General features: G+C 39.5%; 1 protein-coding gene across 1 annotated transcript in view; it reads right to left on the minus strand.

The window, feature by feature from the left end:
• Positions 1-16,748, minus strand: part of LOC139741345 (uncharacterized) — a 31,503-nt gene extending 14,755 nt beyond the window's left edge. Inside the window, exons 1-8 of the mRNA XM_071651926.1 lie at positions 16,511-16,748; positions 15,641-15,792; positions 12,449-12,530; positions 11,598-11,700; positions 9,727-10,012; positions 8,273-8,384; positions 7,432-7,458; positions 6,583-6,682 (exon numbers count right to left, since the gene is read on the minus strand). Of these exons, the coding sequence (XP_071508027.1) occupies positions 6,583-6,682; positions 7,432-7,458; positions 8,273-8,384; positions 9,727-10,012; positions 11,598-11,700; positions 12,449-12,530; positions 15,641-15,792; positions 16,511-16,748 (1,100 nt within the window). The remainder of the gene's footprint in view (positions 1-6,582; positions 6,683-7,431; positions 7,459-8,272; positions 8,385-9,726; positions 10,013-11,597; positions 11,701-12,448; positions 12,531-15,640; positions 15,793-16,510) is intronic.
• Between the last annotated feature and the right edge of the window lie 334 nt (positions 16,749-17,082).

The raw sequence follows: 17,082 nt of genomic DNA on the forward strand, positions 1-17,082 counted from the left end.
CACAGCACTAGAGGTGACCTACCAATGTCTGCTATACTGGAGCAGGCTGGACGGGCAAATTATAGAACACTACATTCGCATTTCGTCGTTTCCACTACAAACCAACCCCCCCCCCAAAAAAAAAAAACAAAAACAAAATAAAACAAAACAAAAACAAAAAAAAACCAAAAAAAAAAAACAATGTAAAGTTGAGTTTTTCGCAGGCTGTCACTCGTTCAACTGGTACCTAGTTATCATCATGCCAAATATATTTATTTGCTGTATGGAAAAATGTATCACCACTGTCACCTGACCTAACATTAAGCGAATATTAATGCTATAGACAGATTAAACATGAAATTACCTGTTCAAAGGGGGATTTTGTGCCCCGACGTTGCTCAAACAGGTGTGCAAGCATTATTTGTCTTGTTCCCGTAATATCACAATCCATTTATTTCTCTCTTCGAAAATTAGCCATTTCATACATGCACATATGGCGTAACTTGCGAAAAAAATTTTGCATCCATTACTTTTTATGAGATGTTTATGAAGTAGACGCGTTGTATAATATTTTGCCTGCAATCCTTGTACCTGAAGTGTCTGCGAAGGTAGAACCTTATCCAGCTTATCTTCCCATCACTGGCCTTCATCTTTTTGAGCGTCAGGTATGTTAGGAGAAATCCGCTGTGAAGTTCAAGAGAGGGGGGGGGGGGAGAAAGTTGGAAATGAGTCTGCATTTGTAAACACTGAACCAAACATAAAAACTCTGAGACAATTTTCTTTTGTTCATTTTTTTTAAACTCACCTGTGCAAAGGCTCAAGAGTATTAGTGAGCTGTTGCAATCACTCACTATCCTGCGTCCGTCGTGCGTCGGTCGTCGTGCGTAAACTTTAAAAAAAAAATATTTCCATCTTCTTCATATAAACCTCGAAACGGATTTTCACCAAACTGGTACAGGTGGCATCCCAAAGGACTTTGGATCTCAATTTATCTAAATGGGCACCATACCTCCCCTTTCTTCTCTAGAATCAGAAGTGATAGAGCTAAGATAATACTACAATTAATGACAATGAGCAGATTGACGACTAGTTTCCGAGCCCAGTGGAGGAGGGATAGGGGTCTAAATGGGGATCTAAACAGTGCATCTTCTTGAGAAACTCCATGATGAAACAATCACCAAACGTGGCAGGTAGCATCCCTAGTAGTCAGGTCGCTTAACGTCAAATATTGAGATTACCGTTACACGGCGGATAAAAGCGCCAAATTTGGAGAGATGACCCCTCAGGACCTACTCATTGATATTTGAGTAGGAGCCCTCTGTAAATTTTTCATGTTCATGGTATAAATGCTGAATTTCAATTTGCAGAAAATTTTGCGGGTATGAAACTTTCGCAAATTCGCGAGGAGCTAATATTCGCGAAAGCAAAATGCGCGCGATTCTAAACAATGCATTAGAAGCCAGAGGCAATTCGCTGAATTTTCATGCTGCGAAAAAGACCGTCAGCTCCAATGTGCGAAAATTTCATGTCGCGAATATAACACTGTATTTATGTATCTGAGGAAGTAAACTAACAAAAAAGAGGTTTAAATTTGTTGTATTTTTTTATTTTTCATGGAACTAGAAAAACATGAACCCAATCTTGAATTCCGTGATTAACAAAGCATTTGAAACATGGAGGTTATTGAATATATTACGATTTATGAATAGAAAATGATGTTGAGGTGTCACAGTGTGATGTACTATTGGCGGTTCAGACTTATATTATGTACTATACATGTACATGAATATAGACCCGATATTAAAGGGACTACAGAACGTTTTCTAATGTTGGGGGGATGTTCAAGGGTCAGTGATGTCCCACCCCCTTGACATAAGAAAACGTTCCTAGCCCCTTTGATATTGTATACGTAAGCAAACTGGGAATATTAGGGGCTGTGACACCTTAACAGCATTTCCTCTTCATAAATCGGTCATTAATTCAACCACCTCCGTGTTTCAAATGCTTTGTTGATCTAGGAATTCAAGATTGGGTTCCTGTTTTCCAGTTCCATGAAACTTGAAAAATGTACAACAAATGTGAACCTCTTTTTACTTTACTACCTCAGATACATAAATACGGTGTTGTTTTCGCGACACGAAACATTCGTGACTTAGAGCCGACGGTCTTTTTCGCAGCATGAAAATTCCGCGAATTACCACTGGCATCAAATGCATTGTTTAGAATCGCGCGCATTTTGCTTTTGCGAGTATTAGCTCCTCGCGAATTTGCGAAAGTTTCATACCCGCGATATTTTCTGCAAAATGAAATTCAGCATTTATACCATGAAAACAAAAAATTTACAGCGGGCTCCTACTCAAATATCAATGAGTAGGTCCTGAAGGGTCATCTCTCCAAATTTGGTGCTTTTATCCGCCGTGTAACGGTAATTTCACTAAGCGAACTGACTACAGGGGGATAAAAGGCTCTCAACTTGTTCAAGTGGGCACCATGCCCCCCCCCCCCCCCCCCCCCGGCATCTGTAAAAATCTCCCTCTTTATAACCGGAAGTGATAGAACTAAGTTTGCAGGCCCACTGAAATGCATTGATTACAGTAGTTTCAAGTTTGTTCATGGCGGATCCGGGAGTGCCCCCCCCCCCCAGCCTTGGGGTCCAAGTTGGGGGTAGGGCCTACATCATACACTGTGATATACATTTTCATCCTCTTCTGGAGAATGCATGGTCAAACTTTCACCAAACTTGGCAGGTATCATCGCGAAGGTGATAAAGTTCTATAAATGGGCATCACTGTTCAGGGGATATACATAGGGGAAACAGAGAGGGAAGCCATTTCAAATCCTCGTTTAAGCCGTAATGATACGCTGAGGTTGTAATATAACCAATAACTTATCTAATTAGTATTTGATTAAAAATTTATTAAATAATAACGATAGTGGTAATTATCTATTAAGTCACTAAGTCTAGCGCGTTATCAGAGTGATGACAGTTTATATACTTAATACAAGCATCCCAGTGCTCCCTACATCCCATTTACGGCGCCTTCTCTGTATTTAATGGGGCAAGGTGGGGAATTTAATCTGAACTGAATAAGTATGGTTAGAAGAAGCAATGAATTAAGTGAATATCTGTATACTGACATATACTGTGTGTGATCATGTAATAATTATGACAAAATCGTGTTCTAGTTCCTGTACAGGAAAGGCCAAGATTTTTTTTTTTTTTTTTTTTTTGTATAGCCTACTCGAAAACGTTGTGAGGACCAGGCCCCAAGGGGCCGGCTACACGGGAATGCAAAAGCCGTCTTTACAGACACGTACCTTTAGTAACAGGCACGCAATAATGTTGGAGAAGAAGGGATAAACCAAAACGCCATGGGATAAAGCACTTTCTCCTGTCGTTTGGTCTTCCGCTCTCTTTAGAGCTTTCGACTGAAATATAATTATGTATTCAATTCCTATCTTTCCCTTTCTGATCAAACAAAGTCCCGTTCTTAACTCTTCTCTCACATTATCCGTCTTTAATCAAACCCCCTTCCTCTCGTCATCGAGATTCTTCACTATCATTGGTGTTGACTAGAAGTAACTTTCAGCGAAAGATAACCAATGACATTTTCTCAACCTTCTACTAACTATAACCATCCAATCTCTACAGTCCTTTTTAGGATCAATACGACATCACAGTACTGGTAAACCTATTACCTACTATATTCTATGCACACATACAAAAGATTCACCAATCGTTTTTGTAATTACGAAGTTATGGATAGGGTGTGATTAGCTGTCAGGTCTAACACGTGCTTAAAATTACATAAAGAAAAAAAACAAACAATAATAATAATAATAACTCTAAAAGTACGAAAAACACCATGACATAATATCGTAACAATTGTGATAGAGACCGAATTACATGAAATCACCATTCCGAGTCTGTGAAGCATTATGCGTGATAAAAAGAAATAATACATTAAGATCTATTGTCAATGCATGTGGGCATTTTCACAGTAAAAGGGTACTTTTCAGGGATGTCTCTTTATTTTCTGTTGCCAATGTGCAGTACCCCCCGAATACAATCTGATCTTCAAGAACACTTCAATGAGAGTTAACTTTGCCCCAAAATTGCTTCAAATAAGCAATCAATTAAAATTCATGCCAAAATGAAAAATTTTGGCTGAACGCGTGTAACGCAGGAAAGAAATCTATGTACTAACAGTAATTATGAAGGTCAAATTATCCTCACTGAAACTTTTTTTGTTTTGTTTTCAGTTGAATGGCTTAATTTTGGTGTGAGAAGATAATGACAGCTGTAAATGTCTATTGAAAATTGCGATTTAAACCATTTCTACACTTATTGGTGAACGCGCGTAACATGGACAGACCAAAATGCGACAAGTTTGGTCTGTCCACGTTACACGCGTTCACTACTACAAAAAAAAGCAAGCCTAGAAATGGTATCAAACACAGTGGTCAATAGACTGTTACAGCTGTCTTTATCTTCTCTCATCAAAATTGAGCCATTCAACTGAAAAACAACAAAGTTTCACTGAGTATTCATAATTTGACCTTCATATGTTAGAACATAGATTTCTGTCCTGCGTTACACGCGTTCACCCATTTTTTTTTTTTGATTTTGGCATAAATTTTAATTGATTGGTTGTTTGAAGCAATTTTTGGACAAAGTTAACTCTCATTTAAGTGTTCTTGAGGATCAGATTGTATTCAGGGGTACTGCACATTGGAAACAGAAAATATAGAGACATTCTTGAAAAGTACCCTTTTTCTGATGAAATGCCCATGTGTTATTACTAAGGTCTAAAAACAAACACTTATCTAACGATGTTGTTAAACGTATCGGTACTTAATAGCCTAGAGTGAAAGACAAACAAACCAAAATGAAAAATTGCTTCTAGGAAGTTAAAAAATTGTGACAACACCCCATGATGTCATGGGCGCACGTATCTTACGTCGTAGTTAAACGTTTCGATACATAATTTTAAGCCTGACGTGAAAAACAAACAAACCGTGTGTGTATACTTAGATCACGTTATTGTTTCTACGAAGATAAAAACTTTGTGACAACGCATCATGATATCATGGGTGCACGTCATAAGACCGACACTTACGAGTCGTACAGCTCGCGAACTCGACACTATTGATTTCTGCGGCCCCCTGTTTTTGCCCTTCCCGGTAGAAGTCATATTCGTTTGATATCTTAGTACTTACAGAAATATCGAGATAGAAACAACATTTTCTTTGAAGAATTCGAGTCTCTTGTGCCCAGGTAATCTTCGGTTTGAATGCCAAACTCAGACTGAGTATGATAAGAATGCGCGCTAGAGTGGTTTGTACGCGATACGCAAAGTAGTATGCAACACGGATGGCCTGGAAGCTCGAAAAGGACCGTGCCTATTTGATGGTATATTTGATTTTAGAATATCCGTAGATTCAAGTTTACAAGTTTATTTTACATTAATCATATGTAAATAAGCTTGAAATATTATGTTTAAAATAAATGATAAAACCACATATTGTCACATTAGGCCTATATGAAAAATTCACATAATAGGATCATTTTGAACACTTAAATTGGTTTTCTGAGGCACGGCTGTCAACTTGGTTAGTTGGGCATCACTGACGTTTCACTTTTTTGCAGGTTCTTACACGATCGCTTGCAGGAATTGTTTTTCCAGAATCGTGTACGGAGACAGTGTTTGATTTCAACGCGTATAAACTGGTGAAAGGGAATATTTTTTACTCTTCTCAATTATCAGTACAATGAAAATTCTCAGGACTGCCTCCCTTTAACTACGAGTGGGGACCCCCGCGGCTCGTGGTTAGAGCGCTCACCCTGAGATATCTCGTGGCTCTTAACATCGAGCTAACTTCAAGGTTAGCTAACTACGAGTGCGTCTACACGGTCCCTAACTACGAGCTTAACCTCGTCTGAACGTATCTACGTTACGTAGGCCGGCATAGCCATGGCGTAGGGTATTGTAAGTTTGGCGTAGTCGGCACACACAACACTATTCAACTCTACGTAAGCCACGTGTGCTCCTTTAGTGACGGACTCATAGGCTTTTTTTTTTTTTTGCCTTGTGCGAACTCGTAGACCAATGTTACCCTATTCTTGGATGCATTCATGGGCTTTATTTGCCTAGTGTCTAGCTCATGGGCTGAATGGCTTTGGGCTGTATGACTCATGGACCTTTTTTCAATGTCGAGCTCGTTTTCCGTACGTATGACTCGTGGGTGTAGGTCTCGTTGGATGACCCCGATATGAAAACGCAGGTGATTGTTACTAAGTGAATACGATGATTTGGTAAACGTCCAATAAACACGTGAGAACAAGCGTAGGACTAATGTTCAATTCCCAAGCCATTCTATCATTTACGTTAAAAAGAAACAGAGCACGTAAATATAGGTGATTCTTGCCCTTCAAAATATGCATGTTATAAGACACTTCAAATAATGCATTTATAGGTTCCGGACATGGTTTTAAAGTTTCACGACTCTATAGCAACATTGAGAAATTTCTTACGAAACATGACAGCAATGTGACCTTCATTCAATCGTCAAGCTCGTTTTGAATGTAGAAGTTGCTGTTACCTTAGTAGGAAGAAGACATCTACATACAAGTCTCCATTTGCTATCGCCTTGGATGTGAAAGGCCCAAACAGCCTGGTAAATACTTCACTGGAAGAAATATCTGTTAATGACAACCAAATAAATGAAAAGAGATGGTTAATGGAGTGCTTCTAACGTCAAAGAATTTCAACCCTAATTTCATCACTTTCTAAGGCTGTGTCTAAATCGCACTGAACTTTTGCAAATGGCCTTAAAACAATTTTAGAAACTGCTTTTGTGATTCAAAATTAATACGAATATGTGTGCTTCAACTGTAAATCTTAAATCTGGTTCAAAGAAGACGGCCAATTGTTTTAATCGTCAAAAACATAGCAACTATGAACAGCAGTCGTTCCAACATGGGAAACATAGGGAGCATGATTGTTTTCTACTGCCGCTTATCAAACCTACAAATCGTTACACAAGTAAAATTTGTAGCTTGATGTTCAATTCAAATCACAACCATCAGATACCAGCGTATAGTCTAACAGGGTTCGAGCCTCCCGTCGAAGATCTTATTTATTATACTACTTTCAGAACATCTAACTCAGCCCTTTGTAAAGTCGTCTGATGGCCATTTACTACCAAAATCATTTACACCTTACATAGCCTTTTGACCAAAGGCCGAATGCTATGAAGCCCCAGTTTTAGACCATAGACGTTAAAAAAAAATGTTTTTAAAGCAGTCGGCCTTCGAGAATTTGGGCGTTTGTCTTTAAAGTCTCCTTTGGTGTTATATCTTAATGCCATCTTGTCCATTCGTTTTCTTTGCAAAACAATACATAGACAGGTCGAGAAATCATACAATTTTCACGAATACATAGCCCTTACCGTCGAAGCCCACTCGTAAGATCCTTGCTGCAGTATGAAAAGACAATGATTCAAACACATGCTAATGACTCTGATCCCGTTGAGACAAGGTATCTCCCCTTCTGCCTGCTTCGTGCTTAGAATCTTTGGAAGGTTGTAGGAGATGGCGAAGCAGCGTAGGAAGCTCAATAATATTCCCTGTCCAAAATTGAATATGACTATATTTACATGTGAGTCTTTGCAAGCAATGCGATTTTATATGGTTTCTCCGTAGTTGCACCACTTGATCGTCAAAGTCCACTTCGACAGATTAACACAATATCGAATCAGTCTAAATTTCATATTTTCAGCATGGTGATCACCCGGCGATCAAAACAAAAATATGATACACAACGAATGTTCGCACATGGGAACTAACGTAGGCCTATACACAGAATAAGTTCATAACTCAACTGGCAAGCCATCTGTTATTGCATTTTACCTGTACTACATGCTGTCACTGATATGGAAAAGCTGAACCAGGATTTACTTCTTTTGAAATTACTGTGCAAGTGTCAAGCATTTCCAAAACGGTCAAATTATTATACAGACCCGCGTCCTTAAATTGCACCGAGTTTTGGGGACGATGCATCCGGTTCCGATTATCATCTAGTTACATACCATTGCAGAACGACTCAACTGCCCCATCACAAGAATTTATAACACTGATGAAATAAACCAGATATCATACACCAACGGGTCTCGACTTCGTTACATGTCTTATTTACATGAATACTGGTTTTAGCGTGAAACCTTCCGATAGCATATCTCATCATAAATTTGACGTTTTAAAAAAAACACACACAGGAGCTCTGACACACACCTGCAGCTTTCTCTTTCCATCTCCGTCTGTTTTCACTGTCAGAGACATCCATCAGTGGAGTTGTTTCAGCTGCAGACTCGGGCGGTAGCTGACTAGTAGACACTATATCCAACTAATATATTAACGACAACAACAACAACAGGCAAATACAGTCAAATACCTTGAAACAGTCAAATACCTTGAAAATCGAAGGGATAGCATTAGGAAATTGAAAAGAGCATGCTGACTTAAAACAAACAAATAAGCTAACAATAATATGCTCTGCCTATACATATAATTCTATTGAGGCAATAGTTATTGCAAGGGGCATAGTGCAAGCGGGAGGAGGAGGAGGGATAGAATAGCGACAACTATACTTATTCTTCTTCCTCTCTTATCATGGCATGGAGAACACTGCACCATTATAAGGGTAAGATGCCAGGGAAGAATTTTGTCACATCTACCGAAGATTAAACATTTGCCAAATTAGGGGACTTCTTGGAGCTCTTCTCTGTATAAAATCGTCTACAACGAATTTCGATGGTAACTCGCCAAGACGCCCATATGACTTGCCCGGTGCATTATCTACAGGAAAGATCCTGCTGCGGCGTCTAATCTCGTTAAAAGAATAGACTTATAAACATTTTCGTTTCGTTAACAATGATACAGAACACAAGTGATATGACAGCAGTGCAAGACTGGACGTTGGGGTATTCAGTGTGTAAATGTTCAGCCCTATACATTATTATCATAGTCTTATGAAATACTACAACACGAGGATATCAAATTGGCCATTGGTATGTATTGTTTCATACTCTCATACTTTTTATAACCAATAATACGCGGATGTTCAGCCCACCTCCCTGGCCTGACATTATTATACTCTGATAAAATGTAACCAAAAATATGAACTGATAAATTTTATATTGTTATTGTATTTTGTTAAACAACAACTATGAACCCATTGATAAAATGACCCTCATTGACTAATGCTAGTTAGATTTATACTGCTGACGGGGGCAGCCATGTTGTTATAATGTATACCAGTGAGTCATCTTATGTGTTACTTTTGCACTGCCCTGATGAAGGTCTTAAGAAAAGACTGAAAGATTGGCAAAAAATCACACGCTGAACTGGCTACGTCCGTTGAACGATTTATTCTCGTACTATCTATCGATATATATATATATATATATATATATATATATATATATGTATACATGTATACATATAGTGAAAACTATGAGCAAAGAAAATGGGTTTTCATCGACATTCGAACCCGAGACCCCCGGATTACTAGACCGGTGCTCTACAGACTGAGCTATTGAAAGCCCTATATTGGCGGTGTTCGTCCCATAGTCCATAATTCTCTTTGCTCAAAGTTTTCACTATTTATCATTTGTTTCTGGTCAGTTTTCCCTTTCTTTGTTTCAATATTTTCAATATATACAAGAAATACATATGTGGAAGCTTACCGTTGCCACTTCCTTTCCATCTTCCACATTGGCACACAGATCAGATTTGCCATCTCCTTCGTTTGTTCCATTTCCAATATTTGAGCCTTGATCTCCCTCAGCCGAAGTATTCATCATATCTGTGCTACCATAGTGGTTCAGTGTGGCACGTGACTTTTCATCAAGGGTCAGATCGTTTGAGGTGGGTTTAGATTGGAGATGCGCCTCAGAAGCTTCCTTGTGCTTGAGATATTTGTCTGCAATGGTTCCAATTAATGACAGCACGAAGAGCAATCCAATTAGGACCCTGCGAAGAAATAACAATACCACAACAAGATACCAATGATCCTGTAAAATACCGTCATAAGAACATGGAATTTAATGTGGCAACAACTGACCGACTCGTCGGGGATACTTTCTCAATAAATAATCTAATACGAGTAAATCCCACTGGAAATTGCATAATATAGCATTTTGAAACAAAAATCTCGGAAATACTCAAGCTGAAATATAATAGTCATGTAGGCCTACGTATGGAAATATGAAACGATGCAAGAAAAGCTGGTAATGTCGCTATATGGCGACTGGTGTGTCCCGCCATAATGCATGGTTCTCCCACTTGGTATTGAGTACGTTTTGGCAAAGTGACACAATAATGGTGTTACAAAATTGCCAAAAACTGAAATGACATGTTTGTCAAAAGCAATATGTTCAGTGTTTACTTTCATTGAAGTAGGTTTCATTTGGATGGATGGCTAAATTGTAAAAGAGAGTTCGAGTTCGGTGGAGTCAACTTAGCATTTAACTTGACCTTTGCCCTTTGATCCCCTGGCCAACAATATCCATGATGATATTTTGAGGTATTTTCAAAATATCCGGGGGGGGGGGGGGGGGAACTGTTATATTTTCACAACGGTTCATGTGACCTTTGACGCCATGGCCAGAATCTTTCTATGCAGAATCATCGTGAAGTAATGCACGTACAGGGGCGGATCCAGGACTTGGTGAAAGGGAGGGGGCGTGCGCCCAGTGTGGTTATCCCTGGATCTACCACTGCACCTATATACCTAGTTTTAAGTTTCTGCATTGAGTAATCTCCAAGGTACAGAGAAAAAGGTGTATGTCAGCATTACACAGTAAACTTTTAACATCAAAACTTGATTTTTCACCCTTGGTCTTTGAACTCATGACCCCTAAATTCCCAAGACAATCACTTGCAAGAAGGGCTTGCATAAGTATTATGTAATAAGTTTCGTGGTGATGCATTGAACCATTTAGAAGATGTGGAGAAAAAAAAATCAAATTCTATCATTTCCACTTGACCTTTGACTTTTGATCCCATAGGGAATCTTTCATGGTAAAGCACGCACACACTATATTTCAAGTAATGCCTTGTGGCATTTCATAGGTAAGGAATTTCTGAGAATTTGACCTTGAACTTTGACTGTTAACCTTGGGCATGTGCAACCAAAAGGCACAACTACATACATCAAAATTCATTTGGATATCTCAAGTAAGTCTGTCCACACGTACAACCCGAAAACATAATGCATCCGGCTACACTTCATGGCAGAGGCATTAAAAAAGACAAAACAAAACAAAACAAAACAAAACAAGACTCACTTAATACATTATGCTCCGGAAACACAGAACATCACCAATGGTAACTACAAAACATCATTACAACCTTCCTTTAGGCGTCACGAAACTACACTCCATTAATGAACAAATTGATATATACAAATCACAAGGCAAGCACATACACATTTTAGCATATCTAATAAAATATATTTTTGGCGTGCGAGATGTCACCGTTTTATGATGACCTTTGAGTAAAAAGCCTATGACACTGGATGGTGTGAAGCCGCTGCATAAATAAAGTGTTTGCTCACCAGGTGGCGATGAAGCCTGCGCTGAAAGTAACGTTCTTCTCGGTGCAGTGGACAGGGGAGCCACTCAAGTCATCAACAGTCATCCATCTCCAGTCAAAGAAGTCTATCACACATTGTGAAACATTTGGAAACCGTGCGTTCGAAATGATACACGGATAATTACATAACTATACATTGCCCTTTCATTAAAGACGATTGCGGATGAGCACAAATCTGTAGCTGTGAACATGGACACAACTGACAGATCATGTAAACTGTCAAGGAAAAAAAAAGCCCACCCAAGTAATTACGTAATGTCGAAATCTGTCATGGTCAGTGGAAATAGTGATGCATAAGATGGCATACCTTTCAAAACATTGGTCGGGGTTATAGTTGTTGTTTTGTTTTTCTAAACAAAAACGTTTTGGTGACATCAAAATCTAGACTGGAACTTAACATTAGAAACTATTCCTTTAAAAAGTAGGAAAACAATGTACATTTCAATGGCTTTCTAATGGCCTGGCATTATCATGTGATTTCTCAAGTTTTCTCTTACATAGCATGCCATATGACTATCTTTCGTTGTAGTGAAACTGTCTACAGAATTTCAGCTCCTAACTATAAAACATTTTAACTCTGAGTTACCTTGTTACCTTGGGCACTTTCTGTTCATAAATGCATTTCACTTCTGTAGAAAGCACACTTTTCATGGTCTTATACTGAGATTTACTATAGTTTAACCATTTTTAGTGTCTTGTCAAATGCAGTTCTTTCTAAAAAGATAGAACGATGTGCCAGTAGTGTCAGGAGCTAACAACCCATATCGTTCATCTCATAGTCTCAACTAAAGAGAAACAAAAAATGTCCCTTACCCAGCAATATATCCAGTTCGTTTTGGACATCCGCCTCGCTGCAGCTAACGGGAACACATACACCCCAGTTCACAGTCAATGCCTGCATGAGTAGTGCATTTCGAACCATAATGGAAAAAATCAAGGGAGATTCTCAAGAAAGTTTTTGGTCTTATTGGTGACTTTATGACTGTATGAATTCATTGTTATCAAAGCTTGGTTCAAAGCCCACTATTTGAAAATGATGACTTCTGGGTAAACGTCTTGTAGGATGGAAATTTTTCATCAACTAAAATGTTTCATGTGAGTGCGGAGGTAGAATAATTTGGTTCCGTCTTACTTTGACGAGCATGCAAATTAAATTATGTTATACTTTTCACTGCTCAGTTGAGTATAACCCATGGCGGCCGTGATCTGGGAAAACTACGTATCTCGCTTGAAGTAATTTCGAGATATTCACTTTTAAAGTTCAAACGCCTGCCGTTTTAAGGCCGTGTCACACCTTTCCGGGCAAGCTACGCGGGCTTGTTCCGAGGAGGGGTTTTCTAGCACGCAGGAGAATTTTCTGCTGCCGGACAAGAATGTTTTCCAGTTCGCACTTGCTTCTTACCTACTAGAAGCGTGCTATTTACCTTCTATATACTTGCGTGCACTCGTGTGACCTGCGTGAGAGCTTTGAAACCGATCCGTTTTCTGTTACGAACGACTTATGGTTACTGAGAAGTACCTGCGTTGGAGTTGACGGCGAGGTGCTGCCGGTAAGGGTCTCCTACTAGTGTTCTGCATGTACCTCTGCGGGCGAAACCCCAAGACTCACTCAGAACAAGTTTTGAGCATGCTCAGGGCCTTGTCATACCGTATCTTGGGAAGTTTCGCGGCTTGACTTGCGGGGAAACAAATTTGCTACCCGGAGCTCTCCGCAGTTGATCCGCACCAGACAGTACCTAGCGCGTATCTCGCCTGTAGTTGCCCGGAGATGCGCACGCAATTCCGATTTAACCGTAGCCAAGTTTCGAGCATGACAAAAATTTTTGCGGTTGAGTCGCGGGGATGCCCGGAGAGGTCCACGCACAACACCATAGGAGGCCCTTAGCGGCAGCACCTGGCAGGCAACTCCGACGCAGGTACTTCGCAGTCCCCGTATGCAGCCAAGATGATGACATTCTCTGGGACTTCTGCCATTCCTTCAGAGGAATTCCATCACTGAGTTGTCAGCCCCCACGCGACTGGTACACAGGTCACAAAGTACACCCGCAAATAAAATTGAAGTAGACGCGTCCAGCAAATAAGACGTATGCAATGATTTCACTGACTAAATCCTTCTCCGCCCTCAGAAATTGTCCGGTATAGTCTGAAAAATCCCTACACGCACCAAGTTCGCGTATAGCTAGTCCGGAAGGTGTTTCAGGGCCTATACACTCTAAAAAAAAATAATAATAAAAAAATCCGGATCAGAACTGACCCGGACTGGGTCCGTTTGGGCCACACACCGTTCCAGGTCTAAAATGACTTGGAATTTGGTCATGAAGACCCGGAATGAGGTCACCCAGATCCAATTCATGACTCTGGGTGGGGTCATATCTGACCCCATTCCTTGTCATTTCTGATCCGGAAAGGTGTGTGACCCCAACGGACCCAGTTCCGGGTCAGTTCTGACCCGGATTTTTTAAAGAGCGTACATGGTTGCGGGTAAAAATATTTGCGTGCGCACCTCCGAGCCACTACGGGTGAGATACGTGATAGGTACTGTCACGTGCGGGTCATCTGCGGGGACCTCCGAGAAGTAAAAATTGTTCTTCGCAAGTCGCACGAAAGGCTTGTCCGAAAAGGTGTGACACGGCCTTTACATAGAGTGATTTTCATAACTTGGAATTGCGTTCTATAACACACACACACAAAAAGAGAAACTTTAAAGGAATGGTACAGTATTGGTGGAGATGAGAATTGGGCATTTAACTTTTTGCGAGATACCCAGAAAACACTTATGATATAGTGCAGAGCATACCATTTTAAGAGGAATCCAAAGTTTATTTGATGAAAATCCGGTTTGGAATGACTGAAAGATCAAAAAACAAAGTAAAAACAAAGCGATCGTTATAAAAGTGTGGGTCCCACACTTTATTAGAATCGCTCTTTTTTTGATATCTCAGCCATTTCAAAACCAATTTTCATCAAATAATGTTGATTTCTTCATAGAATTACATGCTCTTTCATATTTCATAAGGGGTTTCTCATTATCTCACCAAAAAAGTTAGAAACCTGAAATTGGGTCTCAACTAATAACTATACGATTCCTTTAATGTTTTATCTTAATACTCGAAATATATGCTCATTGACACATATTTGGAGAAATTTGTTTTTTTTTTTTGAGTTTTTTAAAAAAGATACGTAGTTCTGCCTGATCATGAGAATCCCATAGATTGTGTACAAATACGACAATTGTGTACGGATCGGAACTTGAGATACGTAGTTCTGCCAGCCGCTCAAGCTGCCTCAATGAAGGAGTACGATCAAGCAAAACTACCTAACTATAGCAGATACGTAGTTTTGCCATCTAAATTGCGTCATTTTACCCCAAAAACTTGATATTTAAGAATTTTATTTTAAGAATAACAAAGAGTTATACGTTCATATTCTAACATATCAAGCATGATGTTATGAAAAAATCAACAAGTCGAAAAGCAAAAAAAAAAAAAAAAAATCAAAAAAATCGAGATACGTAGTTCTGCCAAATCACGGCCGACCGAGCGTAAACTATAAATAGGAGCGTTAGATCCCTTCGAATATCTAATCATTTTAGAATATACAATTAATGTTCTTTTTTTTTTAATGGACACGAAATTCCAAGCCGTCTTTCGCACACTGAACAAGGTCCAGTGCGCTCTGCACAATCTCACACTATAAAATAAGGGTCATTCCATCAACGGGAGCATCATTCGCCCGAAGAAGCCAATTGATAATTGGCGAAACGTCGAAACAGTGAGTTTCTCCTCTTTTTTTCAGTTTCTTTATTCAACTTATTATTGATCTTGTACTTCGACTTTATGAATGAGAAGAATTCACATCAGTCTACAATTAATGTTATTAAGAAAAATCTTCTAAATAATAAGATCTTACTACACGATGGTGCTACTTTATAAGCTACGCACTGCGTTAAAAAGATAGGCAAATATTACAATGAAAGGAATGAAAAATGCACTAGGGAAATCATACCTTTGATGAGTTGGATTCTATGGCTATGTTGACACCAAGATCAACAAGACAGTATTTGAAATTTGTTATACCCATGCACTCATCAAAATGGCCAATCCATGCTGTGTTTCCAACAAGCATACCAGGAGTAGGCTTTCCAAAGGCATCTAGAGCTGAACAATAAGGCAGAGAAATAAAACAGAAAAATGTATATCAGGAGTAGGCTTTCCAAAGGCGTCATAACGAGGTTTATTTCACTGTCGGAATTACGAATCTTATCTTTTATTTTCGGATAAACGAACCTAAGGAATAACGAACCTTATTAATTTTTATCTTTGGATAAACGAATGTTCGGAACATCGAACCTTCCAAATAAACAAACTTACATAGGCCTACGGATTCACGAATCTCGAGTGAACGAGCCTTCGGAATGTACGAACTGTACCGACGAAACACCTTCCGTGCGCATCACATGACTGTAATAACGCTATATGCATGACATGATGAGCAACGTAAACTAGATCTGCCGTACTCTGACAATGAAGCAAAGGTGAATCTGAACACGAGTGAAGACACGCAAAGCCTGCCGCACATTTTATACGAACAGAAAGTCGCACGATCGTGATATCGGAAGTGTGACGTCATCAGCCTAGCCAGTTTCCAGTCGTGCAACTGGGTCTTAAGGCCAACCGTAGATATTTTGACATGTCAAATTTTCACGACCAGTCGTGGACTTTCAGCCAATCAAGGTACAGTGATTATACAAAGAGTAGGCCTATAGAGGCTCACATAATGCGCACTGCATGCGCTCCTGTTTTCATTGGTAAAATATAGCGTGCGGCAGGCTTTACTGAACTCACCCGAGTACAATTCGCCAAAAGAACAACCTACCTGGTATCAAACTGTCTTCCCGGGCGAGAAGGTCCAGTAGGTCCTGCGTACAGTTTTGGGATACTTCCAGTGAATCTAGCCTCTTTGCGTCAAGCTGTAGTGACAGCCTCCTTGGATTGATTTGGTCTCTAATGTACCTCCCTGTGATGATGGTGTTCCTCTCAGCGTTTCCATGACAATGAGTTGTCATCACCATCATGATGACAAGTGTACATAACCTGGCGGAACCTGATGCCATCGTTAGCTTGATGACGTTCAGCAAAACTTGTGTAAAACATTAGAAAGGAGAACACATGAATTGGCAGGACAGTAGTTGTAGGAAGATGTTTGAAATGAACACAATGTTGATATTTATTCATCTCACACATATCTCAGCAGTAGCAAACGCAAGCAAGTTCCCGTAACTTAAGACTATAAGTCGCATAGATGAAATTGCTGCCAATATTCGATAACAACACGTGAGACTAAAATTCCTGATTGTCTTCTTTTTCAGTGAGAAATCGCGAAATCAAACCATTTTCTTTGCGCAATTTTCCCCTAATAGATAATATTCATTTCTGGTCAGTTTTTCT

This window comes from Diadema antillarum, unplaced genomic scaffold (assembly GCF_040938485.1).
Source record: "Diadema antillarum isolate AM-2024a unplaced genomic scaffold, OU_Dant_1.0 seq00000921_RagTag, whole genome shotgun sequence".
Taxonomy (NCBI): domain Eukaryota; kingdom Metazoa; phylum Echinodermata; class Echinoidea; order Diadematoida; family Diadematidae; genus Diadema; species Diadema antillarum.